Source organism: Haemorhous mexicanus, chromosome 3 (assembly GCF_027477595.1).
Source record: "Haemorhous mexicanus isolate bHaeMex1 chromosome 3, bHaeMex1.pri, whole genome shotgun sequence".
NCBI lineage: Eukaryota > Metazoa > Chordata > Aves > Passeriformes > Fringillidae > Haemorhous > Haemorhous mexicanus.
In genome coordinates, this window is record NC_082343.1 from 3,610,564 (window position 1) to 3,637,496 (window position 26,933).

Here is a 26,933-nt window from a genome sequence, read left to right on the forward strand (position 1 = left end):
TTTGGGTTGGAAGGGACCTTAAATACCATCTAGTTCCAAAACCTGCCATGAGCAGGCACACCTTCCACTCTCTCAGGTGGTTTCAAGCCTTGTCCAACCTGCTCTTGGACAATTCTGGGGGTGGGGCAGCCACAGTTTTCTGGGCAACCTATGCATGGGCCTCATAACCCTCACAGGGAATTATTTCTTCCTAACACCTAATCTAAACCTCCTCTGTCTCACATTGAAGACATTCTCCCTTGTCCTGTCACTCCAGAGATAAGCAAAGGAAGATGTGTCTGTGGTATCTGTGCCAGTAAGAGGTTGTGGCCTGGGAGGATGGTGGTAGGAGGGGAAGCCTGGTGGTTTTCACCTGTGTGCTCTTCCACTGTCTGATCTAACATCTTGTTTCCAAAAAGGGTGGTTTGGCTGGTGAATGTGCCCTCCTGATGCTTTCTTCATGTCATCTCTAGCGCCTCTGTCACAGCTTCAGCAAACCAGGCCAGTTTGAAAAGAATTTTAAAAAAATCCCCATTAGCTCTTGGTCAGTGACCAAACTGACCCATTGTACAAGGGCATTGATTGGGAACCAGAGCTGGCATAAGGGAGAAGAGGCTGCAGGGCCAGGAATGCCAGGAACAGGGGAAGGGGAGAGCACAACAGACCTTGACAGCAAGAGGAAGCCTTTCAGGGGGAGCAGGAGTCCAATAAAACCCTTTCCAGGTAACAACCATAGTTTGCTGCATTATTCACAGAAAACTTCAGGGAGTCACAAAAATGGCTGTTGGTGAGTCTGAGGTATGCTTTAAAACCATGGAAAACTGAAGAGAGGAAAACTCCTTCACTAGCTGAGGACAAGGCTGGAGTGTTGTTTCTTTTTATGTTGTTGTGAGGTTTTTTTGGTTTGTTTGTTTGTTTTTTGTTGTTTTTCTCTAGTACTTCAGTTAAGTTTCAGTGGTTTTCTCTATGTACAATGTATAGCTTTTAGATACAAGGAAGCAACTTTACCTTTATTTTAAAAACCTACAACTACACAGTACTCAAAGTACTATTTTGGTATAGTTAGTTATGAGTTCTAATGTATTGTTTTACCTTTAAGAATTAATAAGGGCTGGAATCTTAAAACTGGGGTCTATAGTGCACGTTGGAGAGGCTTGGGAAGTTGTTCTCTGTTTTTTAGGTCTGCTTAAAAGATAAAGCCATGCAAGAAAAAGAGTTGTTTGTAGGAAAATATATTAAATCCTGTTTTTAACACCCAATTGTGTGACTGCTAGGTAGATGAGGAATCACCTCAGGAGAGAGGTGCTGCTCTCTGAAATAGAGATGCTTTGTATCAAAAAATAATCTAAACAAGAAAAGTTTGAGAACACTTGATCGATGGCTTTTTGCTCTTAGTAACATTGACCTTCAGTGGCTTGAAATACTATTGTAATTTTTCAATTTACTATTCTAAAATCCAGATTTCATAAACATATTATTATCTTTCCATTATGATTACTTATTGCCTCCAAGGTCTGCAATGCTTTCCTTTAACATCTAAATGGAAATGGGATTAGGATGAGATTCTGTCACTCAGGGGATTTGTGGGAAAAGGTGGGGATGTGCACAGAAAAGGTCATTTCTTAGGGACGAGATGAGTAAAATGACACTGAGTTATGAAAAAGGACAGCAATAACAGTATTAGCCATTTTGCATGGGTTTAAATGGATTGTTTTTTGTTGGAGACACTAATGCTGGAGAACAATGCACTGTTATTCTCTTGCTTTTCATAACATCCTTAAATAAATAAAAAAATCAGCTCTTAAAAAATCCACATTATTTCAATGTGGTTCCATGTGCATTCTGACTGATGAATGCACTTTCTTTCTGACTGTTTGTGGGATGACTTAACTAACAAAATGTAGCCCAGAAATTGGTGCTTTCAAGTGTTTGCTCTGTACACTGCTTGTTTTGCCACTGGAGCCATGATTTTATTGATGGCTTAACTGGCTGAATATGATATTTGAATGGACAAGTAATTAATAACATACTCCATTAAGATTCTTCAGGCAAACAATAATTGTAATTAAATTGGTTTATGTGGCCTGTGGCTGAAAGATCAGATCAGTGCTCCTTTCCCTTGAGAAGCAGAGCTGTCCAACTTCTCACTGATCTTGTTTTTCAGTTTTTCTGCTTTAAAAATGCTGGTATGCATGCCAGCTCGAAGTAATATGATGCTTCAAGTAATTGCATTTTTTTTACCAAGTTTCAAAGTGTGCAGTATATACAGTGTAAAATAATGATTAATGTTTTCTGGACCCCAGTAGTAGAATATTTTATGCTTCTGATCTTACGGTATGTTTATTTAGATGCATTACTCCATAAATGCACTTGGCTAAAGGGACTTGACATTTTTTTTAATGCCAGAGACTCAGATAAGCATGGCCAAAAAAAGAAGAAAAAAACCCCAGCCTTCAATTTTGCACTTGATGCAATTAAGAAATGATCAGTGGACCTGGTAAAGTACAGAGCTACTTCACAATTAAATAAGGTAATTTCTAGTGCAATGCATACTGAGAGAAAACAGCTCAAGAGGAGAAATGTTTTGGTCAAAATTAAATTAATAGATAAGACGAGGGATACAAATTGCTGTGAAACACTGGATTAACTGCTCGTGGTGAGCCATGCTGGGTAGTGAAATGCACAGGAACAGCTTCAGGGGAGCAAACTACACAAGGGCTGAACACCATGGTATTTTAAACCTGATCCTGCATATGTTTAGAAAATGTTTCTTGCCTTGGTAACAGTCTTACATTGTCCAAGATTTTCTGGAGCAGAAAAGGGTGAGTAAAGCAACATTGTTGCACAGAATTGAATCTTTCTTTCTCAGAGACACTGAGAGTTTGCTGGAAGTCTGGAAATCACCAGTGACACTTCCAAGGTATAAAAAAAAGTTGAACAGCAGTGAGAATATATATTTAGTAGCACATATTCCTGAAAATCCTACTGTGATGAGTTTACATGTCAAATCTTGGGACTCTTTCACCTATCTGTTGCCTCCCAGTGCATTCCATATTATCCTTCCAATAGCCTCTGGAACAACATAAAGCCACAAAGGCTTTCACTGCTTTGGACTCTTCTATTTACATGCAATCCCTGTGAATGGATCTCCCAAGCTAAGGGAACAGGATTGAGCTGCAGGTGTAAACATTTGTGTGGTTTTCTTAATTTCTCTTTCAATCCACCTCCTGTCCCACACAGGCACAGTTGCTTGTGCCACACACCTCTTGGGTGACTATGGTAAGTCCCCTATCTCTTCATAAAACTAAATTTTCTTCCTCAAATATATCTAATTAGGCCAAAAGCAATGATTTCTTTCTTAAACATGCCTGTTTGGGTGGAAATTGACTCTTGCATGATGCTCAGCCTCAGTGATGTGCAAAGTTTCAATGCCTTCTAAAACACATGCCAAAAACCCCAAAGTTTTAAGTTTCTCTCCTCAGGCTTTCCCACATACTGTGGCGGCCAGGTCCTGGCAGCATCCCACCCAGAAAAGAGAGGAAGGTTTTTATCCCAGCACCTGTGAGAGGGCAGAAGAGCTATTATGACCCTAAAAGTGTTATGGGAGGAAATGTTGACCACTAGAAAAGAATGCATAAATTGAGTAAGCCCTTTGCCCTGGGTGGCATGAAAATCTCCATGAAACAGTCAGCTGACTATGACTCATACTTAATATTAATCCTTGCTTAACAGCTAGTCCTTACTTAATCCAGTCCCCTCAGGATGTGCTAAATAGCAAGGAAACACCGGCTCTGCTCTAGGGAAGCCGTGCTCCTTAAGCACACTGGGAAAGACGCTCCTCAAAGTAGCAGGAGCCCCTCCTTGCTGTGGGAGAAAACAGGGCTGCTCCTCGGTGTTCTCTGGAAGCTGCCCCTCAGGAGCTCTCGAAGCCGCAGGGGCTCCCCCTCAGGGTTTCCCGCCTTCGGGACGCGCGCGCGCCTCCCCTGAGGGCGCACATCCCTCAGCGCGGTGCGCTTCTCCCCTCAGGTGTTCGCCTCTCCACAGGTGCGCTCCCCTCAGTGGCACAAACCTCAACACTCGAGTGCGTTCCTCCCCTCAGGTGCGCTTCCCCCTCCTCAGGTGTGCTGCCTTTAGCGGCACAACCCTCCTCTCAGGTGGGCTCCTCCCCTCAGTGACACGGTTGTCCCCTCAGGTGAGCTCCCCTCAGTGACACAACCCTCACCTCAGGTGTGCTCCCCCTCAGGTGAGCTTCTTGCTCCTCAAGTGTACTCCCCTCAGCGACACAACCCTCACCTCAGGTGTGCTGCCCCTCAGGTGAGCTTCTCGCTCCTCAAGTGTACTCCCCTCAGCGACACAACCCTCACCTCAGGTGTGCTGCCCCTCAGGTGAGCTTCTCGCTCCTCAAGTGTACTCCCCTCAGCGACAGAACCTCACCTCAGGTGTGCTGCCCCTCAGGTGCGCTCCCCTCAGTGACACAACCCTCACCTCAGGTGTGCTCCCCCCTCAGGTGAGCTTCTTGCTCCTCAGGTGTACTCCCCTCAGAGACACAACCTCACCTCAGGTGTGCCCCCCCCCCCCCCCCCTCAGGTGCGCTCCCCTCAGTGACACGCACCTGACCCCTCAGGTACGCTCCCCCCTCCTCAGCTGTACTCCCCTCAGCTACGCAACCCTCCTCTCAGGTGTACTCCCCCTCAGGTGTTCTCCTCTCCTCGGGTGCTCTCCTCTCAGGTGCGCTCCTCCCCTCAGTGACACGCTTGTCCTCTCAGGTGCGCTCCTCTCCACGGCTGCCCTCCCCTCAGCGGCACGCGCCTGTCCTCAGGTGCGCGCCCGCCTCAGCGTCGCGCGCCGCCCCTCACGAGCCCGCCCTTCCCTCCCTTCCCCTCAGGCGCGTGCGCCGCCCGCGGGCAGGGGCGGGGCCTCGCGTTCGAACGGCGGCGGCGCCGAGCGGGAACATGGCGGGGACGCGGGCTCTGCTCCGGCAATGCCCGCTGCTGCTGCCGCAGGACCGCCACGGCACTGCCTACGAGGGCTTTGTCACGGCCCAGGTACCGCGGCCCGGGCGCGGCTTGGCCGGCGGACCTTACTCCGAGGTGGAGGGGGGGGTGCTTCCCGCTCTGCTGGGTCTGGGGAGGGAGATCGCTTCCCGCCGTGCCGCGCCTGGCTGTGAGGGAGAAGCGCTTCCCGCCTTGCCGGCTGAGGGGTTCAGCCCTGCCGGGGTTCCTGGCTGAGCCACCGGGAATGTGAATTGGGGAATGCCGTTTTCCTGCCCTGAGGGATCCCGTCCCGCGAGTTGTCTCTGGGAATGGCTTCCTGTTGCCTTCTGGGCTGGGTTAGTTGTGCTGACAAAAGTGGTTTTGGGGCAAGGCTGAATGTGCCCGCGTTCGTGACCTGTGGTAAAAGTTGACATAAAGGACTGATGGTGGGTGTTTTCCTTTCATTTACTTTTGAGGCTTCAGCTGAAGGGGCTGCATTATCCTTGGGGGATGTGGAAAGCGCGGTGCAGGGGCAGAACAGCGCCTGAGGCAGGGTGAGGAGCGTGCTCCCAGCCCGCCTTTGCCTGCGCTGACACTCTGCAGCTGTGGCTCCTTAAAACATCACCTACACAGGGCTCTGAACGGGTGCATTTTAATTTAGAAATAGCGTGGCAGTAGTAGATTGCAAAAGACATGGGCTGTGTCTGCTAGTATTGTCCAAAATGTAGCTGACATTGAGATTGAAAGGAACCTCTGGAGGTCCTCTGCCTTAAGTAGTTGCTTTAGACCATTTGCAGCCGGGTTGTGAATATCTCCTACCAAGAGTGTGCAACCTCTTAGATGGCTTCTTCCAGTTTCTGATCCCCCTCTTAACTATTTAAGATTTTTTTTTTTTCATTCTGCTTAGGTGATATTTCCTGTATTTCTGTCACCTGTCAGTGTGTGTCACTCAGATCTGGCTGTACCTTCTTTAGTCTTCCATGATCCCTCTTTTCCCCAGGCCAAATAGTCCAAGCTCCCTCAGGCTCTCCTGGCATGAGAGATGCTTTGAGCTCTTGGTGACCTTCAGAGCCCCTCCCTGGATTAACTCCAGTGTGTCCATGCCTTGCTTGTGCTGGGGACCCAGTGTTCCCAACTTCAAGGTGTCCTGAGCTGGGGTAGGGTCTGGAATAAAAGTTTTAAGATAAGTTATCTGCCCCCTTTGCTTCGAGGCTTCACTGACTTTCTTTATATCAGTTTTATTTTGATCATCCCGTAAGAAAGTAGAAGGAGAACCTCAATAAGGACTGAAAATACAAGGAGGGGGGGTAGTAGAAGCTGCCCCATGTGGATTGCACTAATAAAAAAATTAAATTTATGTACATGGGGCTGCTTTTGTTTACAGTTTGTAAAACTCTGCTGAAATCAGTGGATCAGTGCCCAAGGTTCTTTTTAGTGTAATTGCTTTTATGATAAGCATCTGTTTTGTCTCACTGGGATTGAAGACAAACTTTCATGTACAGTAGCATGTTTTGGATTACATTATATGTTTTTGACTTGTCCAGATTTGGATAAGGTTTATTTTTCTCCTGAAAGGTGTTATGTTTGCTTTATGAAAACTGATGTACTGAAGAGTTTTTACTGAATATTGTGAATTAAAGGTCAAGAGTACTTCAGCTTCAGAATTAAAATCAACATTATTTGTACCTGTCACTCATACTGCTTTTTATCCCTAAGGAAAGAGATTCTGAATAATATTCCTGAAAGACAGAAAAGACAAATTTTCTTTCTTAGTCACTGATGTGATGGGGAATCATTCCCTCAAGTGTCTAATATTTTTCTTTTCTGACCTTCCTATTAACTAAATACTTCTTTTTAAGGGTAGAAACTTCCACATCAGGATACTGCTACCAGTGGATTTGCAGTTGAAAAATGCCAGGTAAGAGACTTTTATGGTAGCAATTTCTAAGTGTGATGTAACAAAGTTAATTTTGATAAAAGCAATAACGGATATGAAAATGAGTTATTCTATTTTCCAATATCAATGTTATTAATTAATTCTCACTGGTTTCAGCTTAACCTTGCAACAAAATTGCACAGCATCAGTGTTAATAAATGCTGACAATAAGCATTGCCTATATCAAAATATTTTGTTGTTAATTAACTTTGAAACATGTTGTAATTAATTGGTTGTATTTACATATATGAAGCAATGTACTTGGGAAAAAAATTATATTTTTTATATCATTTGTATTTATAGACCATTTATATGTCACCATTTGGGAAACAGCAAATTCAGTGCAAAGTTGTAAATTTAAGCAATTATGTAAGCAATTTAAGCAATGATGGTTAACAGAGCTTTTTAACTTCATTTTCTGTTTGCTGTTTCTATTAATTGGTATGACCCAACTTTCTTTAAAAGCCCTGTTCTTATTTCTGTGTTTGTCCCAGCAGTCTGTGGGAAGTGGGGTGAAAGAGGCAAATCCAGGTGCATGGATGAGCTTTAACTTTGTATCCCACAGTCTACCTAGGCCAGCCAGCTCCAAACTGGGAGCAGATGTGGCATTCCATGGCTTTATTACATTCTAGGCTGGGTAATTAAAACTGCATTACAGGTAACTTTGACATTTTCAGGTTATCACTTTTAAATATTAGTGAATTTTATGAAGTTACACTTGCTTGCAAGAATGATGTTGTTGTTTTCAGCACAGAGCAGGCTTTTGCAGGTTGATGCTTAATTTTTAATGGGCTTTGGCAAAGTGACATTTGGAAGTTTTAAGTAACTTTGAACACAGTTTTGAAGTATTGTTTCCTTCCTTTGTTTTTTTCCAAGAAAAGCTGTTGTGCTGTTGTGTGTAGAAGGCTTTCTGCTCTCTTTGAAAAGTCTTGTACTGTGAGTTTGAAATGTGTACAAACTCTGTTTGTCCAGGGTAGAGTGCAGCTGGCGTCTGAAGAGGATCCTGCACAGCTATCGGCACATTTTGAAGCAGGTATACAAGTTTAAAACCACTTATTGAATTATTATTATTATTATTATTATTATTTTGTCTTAAATCTTTGTTTATAATGATTTTGTGACACCTTGGGACACCTATTCTTAAAAGGGTTAAAGAACTTTCCTTTCACTCTAGAGCCAAGATTTATTTTTAAATGTCTGAGGGTTTACAAGTAAATATAATGAGAAATGGGTGTAATTTAGTAATTTTTTTTTTATTCAGCTTTTATTCTTCTTCTTTTTTTTTTTTTTTTTTGGAGATCAGGCTATAGTAATTTTTAATAAGTGACTTATGACATTTTACTGACACTTATCTTTAGTCTCTCAATTAGAACAGATTTTGTCTTTTTTGAAAATGTATTTACTTTTTTACAAGTTGTTCACAATGCGAAGGAGAGAATTCACGTTAATTATTAATAGACTCAGTTCACTTTTGGGATCTAAATTCCATCTCATTATCCAAAGGAGGCTTTGGAGTGAGGATACAGCAGCCTTGGAGTCCCAAGGAGTACTTTGTTTGCAAGGAGGAGCCTTTGCCACAGGTGCTGCTTGAGACACTGTATCTCATGGACACGGCTTCAATAAATACATAAATGAGTGCTGCCAGGGGATGTTTCATTCTCAGTAAAGTTTCCTGGAACTTCTCTTCTGTAATTGGAAAATTTAAACATGTGGAATGCACTTGGTCTTTTTTATGTTTGGTTTGACAATACCAGAAAAACAATTGGGCTGAACCACCAGAAGTTGCAGAAAATTAACTAATCCTCTCTTTCCTCCAGAGGCTGCACAGCTGCCCAGATCTTGTCAGCTTTATGGTGGAGCTGAAAACTGTTTTGGTGAGTGGCAGGATATATGTGTGGGACATGGGATGCTCTTAGAGCTTGGGGTTTCACTTTCAGTGTTTTACAGATTACTGTCCCATAGATATATAGATTTTTTTTATTATTTATTAAGAAGAGGTGATTCTGTATATATGCTGTTCATGTAATAGCTGTATAAATATCCTTTAGGATTTTAAGTGACTGTATTCTTTGGAAGTTGGAGTGCTGTAGAAAATTTAAAATCCCAGCAAGGGATCTCAGTGTAGAGCCATTCTCTTTGCAGTGATTTTCTTGGAATTCCTGTTACTGTCTAGATGGTAAGGCAGGCTTGTAATTATACAATGGGCTGTAAAGTCAGTGGATTGCTGGAGGTGCTTTCACCTAACAATTTGACGAACAAATGCAGAAAGCTTTTATTTTTTTTCCTAATATTTCAGAGGCTGCTGTTTATTCTCCTTTTAAAAATTTTGCAGGTCTGGGGTTGAAGAGTAGCAAACCTTTTAATAAACATGTAACTGGGAATTCTATGAGTATTCTTGCTGATGAATACTTCACCCAATCTACTTTACTTTAGAAGTAAAACATGGGAAGTATTCTTCAAAACCACAGCAGAAATTCCTCCTGGCATTACTCTGCTGCTCTGCTATGCTTGGAATAGGCCTAAACAAGAATGTCTATTTTGGAATGCTTTACAATAGTTATTCCAATCTATTTGCCTACGTACACAAGCACTCAGAAAATGAGAATGCAGTGAAAGTATAATTCATTCAAAATAGCAAAATAGTGATTCTCAGTTACTGCAGAGAATGAAAACCCTGACAACTGTGTAGGAGACCTGGGCAGGAATAATTGGTAAACTTGTCTTATAAATTATATTTTCATTTAAATTTATTTTATTTTAAATTATTAATAATTTTATTATAGATGTCATAAATGTATGTGTTCTCTAAGCATAGTTTTAGCTCAGATGCACTTTTAAAGAACAAATAGCACAACACAACTGAAACACATGGTTAGGGCTTATTTTTCACAGTAGCATTAACTTTTGATAAAAAGTTCTTTTTGAAACATTACTACATTCTTGATGAGTGTCTGTACCAAAACTTACTCCAAGGGATCCTGTGATGTTGAAACTGAGAAACTGATTTTGTTTTTATTGTTATATAAAGTATATATAAATATTAAAAATATGGGAAATATCATAGATGTGTTTTCTTTTGTGGCAGTGGAGCCCAGGAGACAGCTGTGGGCTTAATAGAACCTTCCTTTGAAATGTTCTTTCAGTCAAGATGCTTGACTTCAAATTTATTAGCTGAAAAAGAGGCACATTTGATATTTGCATCTGAAGACTCCGTTGTCAACATCTGTGGGGTTTTTTTTAAATTGCAGATGTTTTCATTACCACTATCTGAAGTAATTTACCAAACAGCTTCTTTGTCTGCTTTAGCTGGAGGCTATAACAAAACAAATGCACTGTACAGTTAATTTTACATAAGCTTAATATTTCCAAATGAATTGCAAAAATCACATGGCTAAATAGATGCAAAAATATTGAAATTGCTCTTAATGATGTTTTTAATGTTCTTTTAAACAGGAAATTGCTTTAAAGAACACACAAGACCTGCACATCCCAAGGCCTCCAGAATACTACTCCTGCCTTGTCAGAGATCTAGAAATACTGGGCTGGAACAGGTATGATTATTTTAGTTCTTAACAAACATCATCTTTAGAATATCTGTTTCTCTTTTGTATTTGTGAGCTGAACACATCAATTGTACTCATTCTCTTCATTTACCCTATTCAGAAACTGATTTTGCTTTGTTTTTAAATTAAAAAAAAACCCAACAAACCTGTATCAATTCTAGGGATATATTCTGTCTCAAATAACTGAGCTGAAAGGTGATACACTACTAAAAAATAATTTCTTCTTTGACCTATAAACTGCTGTTATATTAAACATATTTAATGTTAATATTTATAGTTCTCTTTTTCCCTGTTTTGTACAGCTGACCCTATGGATTATGGCTGATCATCATTTACCTTTATGCTTTCATAAAAACATTTCATACTTTTTTTTAGAATTAGCATAATAATTTTTAAAGAATCTGCTCTTTCAGCACAAGGATCTTCTTAGAGGAATTTCTTATTTATTCCACAGAAAGGTAAAGCTACCAAAAAATTCATGAGTGGAGGGGAGAATATGAAAGGCTCTCAACCAAAAACTTTAACAGGTGTATCTTGTGCTAAATGAAACACAGAAGCTTTAGGTGTAAGAAGAGTTTTGAGTTTTCCCACCTGATTCCTATAGATCAACAACATGTGATTAACACTAAATGGGAATTTCAAGGCCCACTTTTATTTAAAGATTTAAAACACCCTTGAGAAATCAGCTGAAGTTTTTGTCAGTGGTTGCCATTGTTAATATGTAGCTGTGCCATACTCTACTTAAATTTCACAGACTCAAGTCAGAGAATATTAGGTAAAACTTCTTAAACACGTGGGAAGTAAATTTTCAGTTATGTTTACTCTCGCAAAATGGATAAAAAATTAAAACACCAACCAAAAAAAACCCAAAACAACACCCAAAATCTTGAAGAAGGGTTGGGGAAGTCAGTCACTGATCAAAGGACTGCGCTGCACATAGGGAATCACATCAGGTTTACTCTGACTTGGAAGGAGAATAACCTGGGCAGGCCATGTGAAGTCCATTAGCAAGTCACACTTTTGATTTCAGAGTGCTTTTAGCACTGAAGTGACTCTCTAAGGAAGCCTCTTAACTGAGGCTGATTTTGAGTTGTAGGTGATGCTTGATTTGCATGGCAGTTAAGAACATCCTGCAATGATCTTTCAGCAGAGCTGCCCGTGTTTGGTGCTGGCAGTGAGGAGCAATCACTGCTCACACCTTGAGCTTTATTTAAGGATTTTTCTCAGGAAAAACCCTTGCTTGTTGTATACCCCAGATTTACTCATTCCCAGCAAATTTTGGGTCATGCTGGAAGCTGACTGAGAAATTGAAGGGTTTGGGTTGGGGAGAGAGATACTACTGCAGGAGTAAAGTTATAGGAAAGGCTCTTCTAATACTTTCCCATAATCAAGCTGGTTAAGCCAGTGGCAATGGAAAGCAAATTATCAACTATAAAGCACCTGTAGAGCTCTTATAATCCTCATGGGGATTCAAAAAGGTTGCCAGTATCTCTTAAGTCCATGTTGTCTCAAATCTTAAAGCTCTTATGCATGATACTTTCCCATTTATTTCATACAAAGTATCTTCTGCTCTTGCCTTCTCCATTTCCAGGGAATCCTGCCTTGTCCTGTGCTCTCAGTCATTTGTGTGTCATGCTGGACTTCAGAGATTTACCTGAGGCATTCCATCTTAATGCTGATTCCTTTTATTCCTTTTTTTTTTTTTTTCTATGATAAAATGAGGGAGCCTACAGAGGAATAAAAGTCTGTATAAGTGAAATATCACCTATGTACACAAATCCTTATATGTTTATACAAACTAAAAGAATCCATATAAATCCATTTTCTTATAAATCGAGATTGAAGTGGTCCAAACAAGGAGATTGTCAGAACAGGTAAAATCCCAGTCTGATACACTTTTGAGCTAAAGCTGGAACAAAGCAGGAGTAATGATGTTTCCCCCTCCCCGCCCCAGTTCAAGGAAGAATCCTCTAATTCTTTCAAAGTGTATCAAGTTTAACTGGCTGCAGTTGAATTACACTTTTATCAAGACTTGTCTTTCTTTCAGCTGTTGTGGAGAAATACTCCCAGAAATCTGCAGGTCTCTTTAATATTGCATTAATCAGCATTAAACATGAAATAATCTCTCCCTTCTTACTACCTCTACTGCTTTCTCCATCTGTATTTTTCAGTTCCCTCCTATTGAGGCTATTTCATTTATGTAGACAATTTTCATCTTTTCACTGCCTTCCTAGGGATGTGCAACCCTTTAGTGTACATCTACTTTTTCCTCCACAAGCCTCTACAACTCTGGTGCCAGCTTCACTTGAGAGAACCATGTGACTTTTTCTAGTATGTCGTGGTTTTAAAAAAAATAAATGTTGCTTAGGCCAGCAAGCAGATGCTCTCTCTGAACCCTGTTAGGCCTTTCCATCAGTCTGGGTGATAAGTTGTGCAATTATCTTGGACTGCTTTTTATCTTTACACAGGAATGACATAGTAAAAATGCCAAAATATCCACATGCCCATTTTACTGGTAAATATATGGGAAGGTTTGAACCTTTTTGGCAATTGTTGAAGCCACTAAGCAGAATCCACCTGTAGAGAAGAATATATTTTACAATTGTATCCATCTTCATTGTGGTGGGAGACATGAACAGTGCCATCTTAAGCAAAGAGTCAGAAGTTTTAAAACTTTTTCACATTTAGCATGTACTTTCTGCTTGCTAGGGTGCATGAATACAGTGTAAAACTGTCATGTAATGAAGGCAAATCATCATAAATAACTCATTTTGTGCCTGTTCAGGTACTATTTTCTGCAGAAAATCAATTTTGGAATATGAACCAATATGCACTGAATTTCCCACAATAATAGTATTGATAATAAAAGAGAACTTCATTGAAGAGAAAAGCAAATCAAGAGCATAAAAGTCTCCTAGAGTAAGAAACTGCAGAAATGGATCAAAGACTTGACAGGAAGTTTAATGTGTACATAAGTAGAGGCTGACAGGAACATGCTGTGTGTGTCAAAGGTTCCGGTGATGGAAAACTGCAACACGGTGCTCACTGACCACAGCGTGAGCCCTGACACACACTGTAAATAACCCAGAGATATATGACTGCATTAAGCACTAGGCTGGTGTATTAGCAGCAGTAAATCTGCAGCAGCAGAAATGGTTGGCATATAGGGCTTCTTCTGATTAATATTTGTAACAGACTAATCAGAGCATTTCAGGCCTTTCAAACTGCAGGGCTCTGAGAGTTTTCTTCTCTCTTCCAGAGTGGCCTATGTGGACACTGGGCTGACCACAGTCAAGTTAAAAGCTGAAGACTCTTGTGGTCGTCAGCATCTCATCACTCTCAAGTTAAGTGCAAAGGTAAAGTGGTGTGGGACAGAATGTCTTGAGGCTTTCTTGAAGTATATCAAACTTTTTTAGTTCATTAGGAATTTAGAGGGTTGGTTTGCTTGCTGGTATGTCTGTTCTGCAGAATAATAGGTCAGTTATTTTTTTTTTTACTTGAGTTTTCAGACTAACTATATTTAAAATTAATATTGGATTATGGTTATCTGTGAGATGCATCTGTGCATCACATGAAAAACACTTTGATATTATACTCATTTGACTGGATTACTGACAAAGCCATCTGGGAGACTTTCCTTCATTATCACTCCATCCAGAGACTGTGCATAGAACAAGAATTAGAGGATGTTGGGTTAGTTATTAACAAGTCTTGCTGTTAAAGTCAGAGATGTAAAGATTTATGAAAAACTGAAGTCAGTCAGAAAAATTATTTCTTTTTAGTCTAAAGAAATGTCTCATTTTGACAGTACTTGCAAATCAAACCCATGGCATTTACAGAAACAGAAAAAATTTAATTCTTCCTGGTACTTATCACTGAACTCAAATTACAGTGTTTCTTCAGAGAATGTCTCATTTCAAGGCATAAATCTCCCACCAGGGACTGTGAATATCCAGGCTGTGCGGTGACAATTGCCTGGCAATAACTGTTGTCTTCAGAAGATCAGTCCAGGGGAAAAAGGGATCTAAAAGTGTCTGGATGTTGTTGTTTGGGACTATCTGTGGTCCATCACCTCAAGTTAGAATCTTGAAAGCATGAGGAAGGGACATGGTATTGAAGGATGAAATCCCACCTTCACAGGCATCCTGTGTTCCTTTACAAACCAGGAGGTTTTTTTAAAAGTTTTTTAGTCTTACATAACATGAACAAGCTTTACCTTTGTAGGGGAAAAAATACTATTTGGGAATGAGTTTTGCTCAAGGAGATTTTTAGAAAGAGTAAAACTGTCCTACATGCAGAGAGTAATGAGTGCATAATTAATTTGCTAGTCAGTCCACTATTAAATACACTGATGGAAAAAATCCATCTGGAAGTACAATTATGGCCTATTTCGTGTGCAAGGAGAGGAACCAGGTTGTGTTGTTTATAAGGGATAAATATGCTTTGTGTGACACTAGAAATTTGGTGCAACTTGCTGCCCTGAGGTTTTCCTGCCCTTAGGACAACAGAAGTAAAGTATTTTAACTGTTTGAAAGTATAAAAGTGCAGAAAAAAATTACAGTGCAATATTCATTTTTCCCAAGCAGCTGCCATGGTCAAACTGGCACTTGTGCATTGGCTGCTTCTGTTCAGCCTTAACTTAGCACTGTTCTGAAGGAATGGAGATTCCCATTTTCTGTCCTTGTACAAGCTTGTGGGGATTTTTTGATAGTAATAAAATAGCTGAATACTCCTCATAGCAGTAGAAAGCACCATCTAACAACTAAAGATGTATATAATAAAAAGATTAGATTATCAGACTTGTCTGTTTTAATGAGTAATCATCCTTTTTGTTTTCATTTTTTTCATTTTGTTTTCAAGTGGTTTTGATGATGAAGGATCAATTGCTTGTCCTTTTTAAACTATATCTGGCATTTAAACTTGCCAGACAAAATTTATGTGTGAAATACTGTTTTGGTGACCTGGGGATTTAATTTGCCTTCATACACACAGGCACTACATTTCAGAAGACTTGGCTGAAATCTTTTTTGGGAAAGCATTTCTTTTGATAACATGCTTTAGTAAAAGTGTGTTTATTTCTGTTATGCTGTTTCTTTGATTAGGATCAGTGCAGGAGCATTTCAGACCCCAAGGCTTCAAATAGGCCACTGGAAGGATTTGCCTGATGTGTAGTAATTAAGACACTTTGGTAATTATCTGAATGATCTGGCAAGGGCTACGAAAATGCTTTCTCTAGATAAAGTTAGCTGCATGCTCAGAAAACCAATATAAATATTGTATTTAATAACTGCCTAAATTGACCTAAGGAAAATAGGATGTTTTCTGACACACACATTTGGTTGTAACTGTAATATGCGAAGATGTCATGGAGTTATCAAGCATTTTATAGCTTCTTTTTTTTAATACAGCCTTTTAAAAATTTTCTTATTGTTATCTCTTAATTTGGATCAAGTTTTTTTCTTTAATTTTGATCTATGTTCACTCATTTCTATCTAAATAGTTGAGTACTCTAGATTACTTTCAGTTTTAAAAAACAAAATGTTACCATTTAGAACAAATAGCTTAAATTAAAATTAGTTCTTGACTCATGGAAGGTTGTTTGATTTTTAAACTTTGCTTTCCAGTATATATAATTGAGGAGAAATTCTTAAAAATATTTCATTCTTTGTTTCTTAAGGTTTCTTTAATGTTACTTTGTGACCACTGAGCACAGAAAATTGTGATTCTCCTGCCTTTACTAAATACTGATATATAAAACATTTACATGTAGCTTTCTTCTTTAAATGATAATTAACATTCATAACTGTTCCTGAAAATGCTTTACATACTGTTTCCTCTCAGAGCCAAGTTCTCAAGATGCTTGAAGTGCTCATATTTTGTTATCAAATTTGGCAGCTGAATATCAGTCTGACTTAAAACCACTAAGAAAAAAAAAATCCCAAACTGTATTTTCTTTCCCTCCCTCAGTATCCCACAGAACCACCAGATTGCCTTGTGGATTTTCCTGTTCCATTTGCTGTTTCCTGGATGCCACAGGTAACTGCTGGACTAGGCAGCTTTTTTAAAATAAAAATACATATGCAATGAAGGGGTGGTAACAAGGGGTTGGCTTTGGTTTTTAACTCCAGCTTCTCTCCCTGTGTGCATTTTATTTCTGTACATGCTCATGAAAATGTAATAGCACTGAATTCCATATTCCTTATCATAGTACCTTAAATACCATCCTTGCCATGAGATGTATCTTGCATGCTGTATGTACTGGTTGGGTTTTTTTAAGCTGTTCATATGACAGAAAATTCTCTAGGAATTATGGTGGGAAAGTGAAAAGGAAGTGAAATATAGAAAAAATTATTGTCTTTTAGAAAAGAAACACCCTCTGAAGTTGACAGACATTGAAAAAAGGAGTTGGTTATCCTGTAGAGTTTTCATAACTTAATAAAACTTTTCCAGTTATAATCAATATAGGAAAGTATTTAATGAAATTCCAATTTCTTAGTTTAACTGATATTGCTGCTGTGAAAAACCACACTGTCTTTTGTGAGTCTTTCACATTATTTCATGTACCTTTCTTTCTGAATAGTGCATGTGTGCTTTATTAAATGAATTTAAATATGACTACTCAGATACAAGCTAATTTGAATGTAGAAAATAATTGATATTTCATTTAAATTGGGAAAATAGGCTTTTACATAAATGATTGCACCTGATAATTTTAACTCTCACAAGGGTTTCTACCCAGCAATAAATAACTTACATAGGGGAGATGGCTGGGAGGTTGCAGCAGGATGAGTTTAAGCTGGGCATATAATTTTTCTGCAGAGCTCAAGGTTCTGTGTGTCACCTCAGACCCACTAATATTGAGAGGAAATAACTGCAAGGATCAACCACTGCAAATGAAAAATGTATTTATTTATGTAATTTTATGTTTTGATTCTCTGATGTGGTTTGGAACAGTTTAAATAAATGTTTTTCCCTTGAATTTTACTGGAGTCCCTATACTCTGGCCGGGATTTCAAGTGCTGTTTTTAACCTCAAACTTAACACATTTCCACCAGTGTTTTATTAATTTTACAGCCTTGCAATTTATGTTGCCTCAAATTAACAACATTTCAAACATCCCTGACAGTGACTGCTTCTCTGTGTTTACTATTAAAAATTTTAAAGATGGACTCACGTTTTAAAAAAATGCTCTGGAAAAACCTGACATGGAGCAGCCTTTGACAAGTTAAAAATGGGGGGGGATATACTGATACTGGCACTACAGCCAAGGAAAAATCCTCTTTAAAAATACAACACTCTGATGCTTAGAATCTTTTTCCAGTTAGAATTACCTGGGGACTATTTGAAAACGTGAACAAAAGGTGTTTGTGTGTAAGTGAAGAGCCTGTTCTGAAATCATGAGACACTAATTCCAGCTGCAGAGAGCCTGCCCTAATCCTGAACCAAATACCAGCAGACAGAAATGCTTTAGCTGTACAGCAGCTTTTGCAAATTGACCTTTTGTGTGAGGGTGACATGAACCCAGCACTCGTGGGGACAAATGGCTTTGGTAATTGTGTAAATTGTGTTTATTTTCCAAATGTGTGGGAATCACTGTGGCGAGCAGCCCTCACACCGTGATAAAATATGGGTTAAGCTTAGATAATGCTGCAACACCACTGGCAGCAGAATTCAGCAGGTACTCAAGTGCATGAAAATTTTGGTTCCTAAAAGGGACAAAGAACAGGCTACACCTCTTCTCTAGTGAAATAACATGGTGTTTTGGTACCAATTGGTCTTAAACTTTTAATATTACTCCTTTAAAGTATAAATTGACTAGGCTTAACTAAATTGGTGCAATGGCACCATTAGAATATAAACTCCTATGAAAGAAAATATAAATAGATTGCAGGTAATTGATTTTTCTTTCCCACCCCCTGTGTGTGCTGCTGCCTATTTCAGGCTCATGGATTTTAAACTTGAGGGGTTGTTGGTTTTTTTTTCTTCTCTTTTTTTTTTTTTCCCTTTCGTATAATAATAGACATGGCTTTATGGCATCCATATTAAAAATGGGTAATTTTCCTTATGGTCCCTGTCTTCCTGCTGGGTTGATAATGTTTTGATGTATTTTTCTTTTGCTCTGATGAGAGGTCTGCTGCTGCTGCTCTGACATATTCATTTGGATGAATAATTATAACTTGCACAATGTCAAGCTGAAGATGGTGGGGTTTTGTGCGTCATGACAAGCCCAGTAGCCAGTGCAGGTGTCTCACAGCATGAGCAGCAACAGCCAGTGGATTCTGGCTCAGAGGAGACGTTTTAGAGTAGTAAGAAATCAGCACCAAGGGCAATGCTGCTGCTGCTGCTCCTGCTCTAAGTGCCAAATAAATGCAGAGTGCTTCTCAATGACAAGTGCAAGAACATCTACTTATTTCTGTTATAGCCTTTTTCTAAAGAACCAGATAAATGTGCTGTCTCCAGTTTTAGCTCACGCTGGAAGTGCAGCTCTGCAGAATCAGGGTGCCTCATGTCAGGGTGAGGTTTCCAGACTGACCACTGCCCACCTGGCTGGCTACATGAAGGTCATGGGAGTGGAAATGAATGACTAATGAGGTCATGCAGCAGCCAGCAAGGAAACAGGAATGCAAGGTGCAGAAGGTGGAGTGGTGGGAATGAGATTATTCTTGGGTTATTTAGAGGAAAACACAATAAAAAGCATCGTAATTGTGCTTTTTCTTGGCAAAGGAACTTCACAGGCACCAGCTGTAAATGCAGAAAATGGAGATGGTTGACAAGACACTTTATAAAGATTTCAGGCTTGTGTCTTGGCTTGATTTCTTTTAAGGAGAGGGGAAATTGTTAATCTGCTGTTGATGAGGAAATGTTTTCAAACAAATCTAAGGAATCATAAATTCTTTAGGTGATCCCTTTTCCATTTAATGACTGTTTGCTTTATTAAATTGTATTTTATTTATTAATTCATGAAGGGCAAGAAGGTAATGGTGCCTATAGTTTAGGCTATTTCACCTTTCTTATTAGGGGGCTTTGCAGTTGTTTTAATTTTGGTTAAACAAGTTTTGTGTTAGGAAGAATTTTGGCCAAAAAAAATCTCAGAATGAAGATTGCATTTTTATCTATTTTTAAAAAATAATTTGCAATCAGTTGTTCTGTATTTACCTTAATTAGAACTTTCTTTACCACCATTTGATCGCTATTTAGTTCATCCAGGATTTGGAGCAGATGCTTGAAATTTGGCAGAACAGCCATATAGGTTACAGCACTTCTTAGAAGTTCCTGAAAGGCTTCATTGGTTTTTTGGCAGGCACAGACTCGAGATTTTGTCTTTATTCTTCCCAGCCTCTGTGGCTCTAGAAATAAGAACCAAGAGTAGAGGGAGATTTTTCTCCCATTCTTTCTTATTCCTTTGATTGGAGGGAATGGTGTATGGGCAATAAGGGTGGGCTTGGGATAATGTTTGAATTGAAGGAAGAAAGGAAATGGCATGAGGAGGTCCTGGTGATGAGGGGGAGATGAGAGTGCAGAGGATAGAAATGGAAATAAAAAGGTTGAGAAATCACATGATCCTTTCCCAGTAAAAGAGAAGGTGTGTTCTCCTTGGAGACAGGGAGGTCCAGAGTATCTGATTTTCCCTGGACAAAGTCAGTGGTGTGAATGGATGTGGGATCCATGGATCTGATAACACAGAGGTGACACTGGGGTCACAGTTCCTGGGACCCATCAAAGCCAGAGTGTGTTTATGGAGGATGGAGGAACCAGTTTGGCTTTGTGAGTGCTTTTACAGCGAGGGTGAGCAGCACTGACAGCCTGAATGAGGCATGTCTTGTTTTCCAAGGAATTTTGACATATTTTACACAAATTCTAATTCATTTGTACAAGGGGGACCAGGAAACAGAGTTGTGCTGTGAGAGATTATTAACAATGGTCTTGGTGTAATTTAGACCAGAGAAAAGTATGAGCTCAGGCTGTTGTAAAAGTGCTGGGCAGCGACCAAAAATTAGTTGGTTAATCAAATCAAAAAGGAATCTTGGAGTTTTCATGGTTTGCATGACAAGCAGGTGATGTATTTAAATAGCTATAGATGCATGTAAGTATAGAGCAGGAGACAGCTGGCAACATCAGTGAAGCATGCAAATAAGATCAAATGAACAGTGTGAAAAAAAAAAGATTTAACTACCTTTTTAAGGAACATCATTGAAAAATTACAATTAGTATTAAAATTAATTGGATTTTAAAACTTATCTGTGGGTTATAATCCCTTGATGTTTCTTTTTTCTAGTGAAACCCTTTGAATTCCCGGAAGATAAAGATAAAAATGATTATTAGAGGATTTATCTGTATGTGATATAGAAAAATGTAAAAAATCAAAATGGAAAGCAACTGTTGCAAGTACCAGAAAATTATGCTATTAATTTAAGTGTCATCAGAGCACAAAAGATCACATTTCAGGACTGTGTGAAAATTATTAAAATACTGGAAATAATAGTACTTAAGATGAAGATACTATACTCTAAGATGTGGTTAAGTGACTGACACTATTATATCACTTCAGGTATTATAAAAGTAACAAAATGCTTTTAAAGATAATAAGCGTTACATTTTGAGATTGGCAGAATTCACACTTCTCTGCTTAGGTGCTTTCCCAGTTTAATATAATTTAACAACAGCAGGAAAAATGTAGCATTTTATTGCCAAGCTACGCTGTTTCTTTCTAAAATACACATGCACAAAATATAAAAAGTTATTATGTAGAAAAATTCTATTTCTTCATCTGAGAACACTTAGATAATTTGCTGCTCTTTGTCCAGGTGAGAAAGGAAGAACATAATCACTGCAGATTAAAGGAAACCATTCCTTCTGTATTTTGTTTAATTCATAGAAAAATACCTGCCTGAGAACAGAATGTTTAATTTGCTTTTTCTTTTGAACCTCAAGATATCTGAAATCTGTCCCTCAATGGGCATCTGCTCCTGCAAAGGATTCCCTTGACCACCAAGTGTTTTCTCTTCTTGGAGAAGTCTTTTCCTGGGGAAATGGTGACTTCTTTTTGCCCACTGATAATTTCAAAAGAATTCTTTAGCATTGCTGTCCTGTATATTGTCCTGTATAATGAAAGATATTTCTGATTCTGTGTAATCCACTCTCAAATATTGAAATCCCCCACGTGTAATCCTCTGCTTATTAGATGGTTTCTCCTATTCATGCCTTATTTACAGGGTTTGAAAGCTGATCTTAAGCACCTGTTTTTATACTGCTTAATTTGGAGATAATGATGAGGTTGTTGGGTGATATTCCATGTTTTATGCTGTCACGATACACTGGGACACACACATGGATTTCAGCACGCCTTAAATGAATAAATTGGTTTTAAAATATTCTCTCAGGCTACTGGTGGAAACTCAATGAAATCTGTTTAAATTTCTTGTTTTCTTAGAACTCCTTAATAGACATTTACCACCAGTTTCTGGCAGCATTGGAGTCGCTGAAGGAATTCTGGGATGCCCTTGATGAAATCGATGGGAAGACATGGGTGCTTGAGCCAGAAAATCCCACACGGAGCGCTACAAGCAGAAGAATTGCAATAGGTAGGAACAGATTTAAAGGGATACAGTGGATCTGAAAAGTAAAACTCAGGGAGCCGTTTTGTTTTGCTTGTCTCATCAGATGGTGCTTCTTTGGGTTTGGGAAAGGAAAGGCAGCACTTAAAACCAAAGACAGAACTCTTTTGCATATTAAAAAAATAACTTTCTGTAACAGAATGCTGATCCTGTTTGGGAAATTCATTACAACTTTCTGGTGTCAGATAAATGAAAATTTCTGCAGGAAAGCCTTATGTATTTGTCAGTGATGAACATGGAACTGTCAACAGCTGAGCACTTAAATGGTAACCCTAGAAAAATCAGTATTTGTAAAAAATCAGCTTAGGTGAAGCCTTTACCTCAATCACAAATTCCAGAGTTTTAAACTTTAGATTCATCCTGTCCTGGAGTGGAAGGAATATTGGAGTGCAGCCCAAGGAAAAGGGGCTTAAAGGAAGCAAGGGGAAAGGACAGAAATAAAAGAGGAATAAGGCTTCCCTGTCAACACCTGAAAATGTACCTCAGTTTACATGCTGATGTCTGGCATTTTAAGGTCTTAACATACATAGGATAAGGAATTTTATAATTATATAAAATCCACATCACCAACAGCAAACTGTAGAAATGTGAGAATACAGAGTGGACCCATGTTGTCCCTGACAGCTGTAGAGGGAGGGAGGAAGGAGCTGAAGGGAAGCTGCTTCATGGGAGTGGAGGGAAGGACAGGAAAAGTTGAGCAAGTGGCTGGAATGGCGTGGGTCAGACACCACTGTGTGTGCAGTCAGGGGGGCTTTGTCCTGGTCCTGCTGCCCTTTGCCACAGGCCAAGGAAAAGGGAAAAAGCCTCAAAAAGTGCCTCAGAGCAGCTGAGGAGAGGAGGGACGGGGCTTTGAGCCCTTTGTTGTCAGGCACAGAGAACCTTCAGCTACCTCTGAACTTTGATTTCATTCATTCCCACCTCTTCCAGGATAGAAAGCTTAATGCAGCTTTAATTACAGAAAAGGTTGGGTTTTACCTGGGCTTGTTCAGAAGAGACTCTGCTGTCATGTTTTGGAGCTGGATCCAGAGCACCACTGAGCTGCTTCCCTCTGAGGAACATCCAGGGATGGTGGTGGGGGTCTTGTAAAGCCAAATATTTGCTGTTTCAAAAGTACAGCATTGTTGTCTCAGTCCTGGAATTTGCTGGGGAGGGGACTGACTTCTGCTGCTTAATATTGGGTTTGGGCTTCTCTTTTTGACTATAAAAGATAAAAATGAATTAGTAAGTTATATGTCTCTACCTTTAAAGTTTCACCAAGATTTTGGATGGATTTTGTCATCTAGCTTGGGTTGATTACGTTTCTTTCTGAGTAAGTGTAAAGGTTAAGCCAAGTCTAAAAGAAACACAAGCCTGACAGGTTTAATTAATCAGTTGCTAATTTTAATTACAGTTTGTGGAAATGTAAATATTTGGTATATACTGATATTTTGTACAATCATTTGAATACCTCCAACTTTGTTATTATTGAGCCTAACGAAACCCAGCCTGAGTTAACCAATTTAAAACTGCCTTTAAAAAGGGTTCCTTTTTCAAATCCTTGACTGCAAAACTTCCCCATGGCCTTGCTTTCTCCTTGCAGGGAACAATGTCTCAGTGAACATAGAGGTAGATCCTCACCATCCAAACATGCTTCCAGAGTGTTATTTCCTTGGAGCAGATCACGGTAAGGCAGCAAATTCCACTTGTTTCTCCTCTGGACTCAGACCTCTGATCCCAATCCCTGCCTGGAGCCTGGGAGATTCACTGGGGTGATGCCATTATTCCTGCCTGTTGTTTGCAGAAGTGAACCCTCTGAGAACTAAACTCAACAACAACATGCACTTGTGGTGAGTGTCCCCAGTAAAGCAGGCTGGAAACCCAAATGGTGTTTGCCATTCCTCATGTGGATTTTTCTCTCCCCTCTCCCACCCGCAGGGATCCGGAAGTCAGTTTGTTACAGAACTTGAGAGAGCTCCTAGGAATTGATTTTCCATCTCGTGCTGTGTTGGAAAAAAGCGTAAGTTGGTTTTGGCTAAGGATCAGTCGTTATTGCTGAATAAGTCACATTTAAATGGTCACTTTCTAAGAGCCAGGGACAATCAGGGACTTTTGAGAGGTAATTGGATTAATTTGTTGTCACAAGAACTTGTGAACTTCAAGCAACAGTTGTCAGAGCTTGTTAACCGTTGATTAGAGGTGCACACTTCCCTGTGGCCTTCATAGCAGTGAGGACATTAATAACAGGCTCCACTATTAAAAGGAAAAGAGGACGTTCCTGAGTGGCTAATGAGATGTGGAAAATCCAAACATTCTGTTATGGATGTTGATGACTTCAGTTCTAATTAGGTGGAGCTGCTTAGAGGGGACAAGAGGTCATCCAAATACTGGTGCATTTCAAACAAACTGGGAACTAATTTTTGACAATGCTTTAACACTGGATTATGAGCTTTGCATTCACTCAGAAAGCTTCTAAAGATCTGATCTGTGTCTAGTGACAAATCATAGTAGTTAATAAACAAAAAGTGCTCAAAAGTATGAAAATGCTTGTTGAATGAGATGTAATTCAGTAAGGGATGAAATACAACCCAGTCAAGTCTTCCACACCTGGAACACAGTTTCACTCTAAGCCATTGTGACACAAATAGGTATGTCTTAAAAGCAAAATATAGTAATTCCGGCCAACAAAAACTGCAGAAGGAAAACCACAGGTGAAGCCCAGCCCTGCCCTTCAGCTGCACTGCTGTGTTGCAGGACTTTGCCAAGGACTGTGGGATCTGCTACGCCTATCGGCTGGAGGGCAGCGCGCCCGACCACGTGTGTGACGATCCTCGCTGTGGGCAGCCCTTCCACCAGGCCTGTCTCTATGAGGTAAAGTGACCAGTGGCACAAACTGGCTTTAGCTGGCTGGCATGTTCTGGACAACAAGCACTGGCCACTTAAATTCTACATTACGCAAGAGCCCATAAGGAACATTATGGCAGTCATGTGTCCTGTCACCCCCAATTCCTACATGAGCTCTCTGGGAAAGGGAATCAGAGGCTGACTTTTCATGCACCCTGTCAGATGTTCATCAGCTGAACTCTGGTAATTAATAGATGTTTCTTAAATTGGAGATGAAACCAATGTGATTTTTAACCCACTTCTTGTGTTGCAGTGGCTACAAGGCCTTCCTACCAGCAGACAGAGTTTTAATGTCATCTTTGGTGAATGTCCCTATTGTAATAAGGTAAGGAAAGCCAAGGAGTAGGAGTGAACTAGAGTGGAAGAGGCAGATGCATCAGTGTTTAACTGAAAGTTTTCTGACACAGTATAAAGACAGCCCCACACTAATGCCAGAGTAATTAAAGACCACACTCCATTGTATTTAATGATACTTTTTTAATGTCGTAACAAAAGGTTCAGTTACAAACAACAAAAAGAATGTCAACATTTATAACAGAAGCCAGCACAAGTAGTTCAGAGAATCCATAACTACTGAGTGCAGATGAGAACTTTTGCCTGTACAGGCATGTACTGACAGGATTATTTAAAAACTTCTTTTTCAAGCCCCTGACACTGAAATCTTCAACGAAGAAACTCTAGGAAAAAGCTGCGTGGTGGGAGCACCACTGCACTCCCACTGAAGACACAGGAACAGCAACATCACAGCAGATACAAGGAGAGGACAATGAGCAGCAGAAGCACCAGAACAGCTGCAGTGTAGGGATAGGTTTGATCAGCAAAGGCCAACCTCAACACAGCAGAGAGAGAGGGACGAGTGGTGTCAGCACCAGCGTGGGATGCAGCTGCAGGAACTGGAGTTACAAGGTGATTGTGTTTCTTTCGGGATTCTGAGAGTATTCTGTAGGGGTCAAATGGTGGCAGCTCTCTTGCAGTGTCTTCCTGCAGGGGAAAAATAGCTGTGATTATAAAGCTAATATGAAGTGAGATGTGAATCAAAAAACCAGAGATGCCATTGAGGTATTTAAGTTATCCTAGAAAAAAGAATTACAATTCTTACAGAGTCTTACCTCTGGAATTTGCACTTGTATGGATATTGTGTGGTAAGTGTGTAACATACAGCATGGTTAAACACCTCCTCAAGAGACATATCTATATTTACTACTGAAGTCTATAGCTGAAATTCTTCTTTATCTTTGACTTGTGTCCAAAAATGTTTTAATATATTCAGTCTCTGCTGTGTTCTTACTAATAAAGGTTTATCCTGGAAACTCAAGACATGATTTTAGAGGTGAATGTGCTGGCTTCATTTGTGTAAATTTTGCATTTGACAGTGAAGCCAAACTTCAGCCCATCATGAGGAACATAAGGAACATAAACTTTAGAGTGGGGCTTGTTCTGGCTGGCCAGGGGTGCCAGGGCTGTTCTACATCTCCAGCAGCAATGCTGTTCTTGGCCAGCCTCCCCCTCTGAAAGGGATCCCCAAACACCACAATCCCACTTCTCACTTAGCCAAGACTTGACTCTCTTTAATAAAAACTGCCCCTTAGCGCCAGGGACAGCTTTGGTTTCCTACAGAGCTTTCCATTACCAAGCTCCTGAATTACGTGAGAGGAACAGAGCAATTCTGCAAAATGAAACTAAGAGAATCCTGCCTTTTTTCCTTCTCCACTTTCTCATTTGAATGGCTTGAATGCTATCTGACATTTAAAGTCCCCCCTATTATGCAGAATGGTTCTACATAGAAACAGCATGTTTAATCCTATTGGAATAGCAGCTTTTCCATTAGAAAAACTAAATCCAAACACAAATATCATCTAACCACCAGCCCAGTGATTGGTCCCTTTTCTGCAAAAATTTTACATTTGAGGACTAGGAAGTAACAGTGGAATGCTTTCCTATTTCAAAGTTGTGTTTGACTTGTCAGACTCCATGTCCCCTGCTGGCA

At 39.9% G+C, this 26,933-nt stretch overlaps 2 protein-coding genes across 5 annotated transcripts in view; one reads left to right on the forward strand and one right to left on the reverse strand.

Annotated features, from left to right (window-relative positions):
* Positions 1-4,897: 4,897 nt before the first annotated feature.
* Positions 4,898-26,261, forward strand: FANCL (FA complementation group L). Its single transcript, XM_059840537.1, has 14 exons — positions 4,898-5,024; positions 6,812-6,870; positions 7,861-7,921; positions 8,706-8,762; positions 10,342-10,439; positions 13,711-13,807; positions 16,419-16,487; positions 21,883-22,033; positions 23,646-23,729; positions 23,847-23,892; positions 23,981-24,062; positions 24,797-24,913; positions 25,200-25,271; positions 25,592-26,261. Exons 1-14 carry the CDS (start codon positions 4,932-4,934, stop codon positions 25,625-25,627), a joined length of 1,122 nt encoding a protein of 373 aa, XP_059696520.1. The 5' UTR covers positions 4,898-4,931; the 3' UTR covers positions 25,628-26,261.
* The window catches only part of VRK2 (VRK serine/threonine kinase 2), a 36,643-nt gene continuing 35,113 nt past the window's right edge, over positions 25,404-26,933 (reverse strand). For 2 of the 4 annotated variants that reach the window (XM_059840532.1, XM_059840535.1), the window contains one exon: positions 25,404-25,927. In XM_059840532.1, coding sequence (XP_059696515.1) covers positions 25,688-25,927 — 240 coding nt within the window. In that variant the 3' untranslated portion in view covers positions 25,404-25,687. The remainder of the gene's footprint in view (positions 25,928-26,933) is intronic. The other 2 variants (XM_059840536.1, XM_059840533.1) reach the window with 1 other exon arrangement.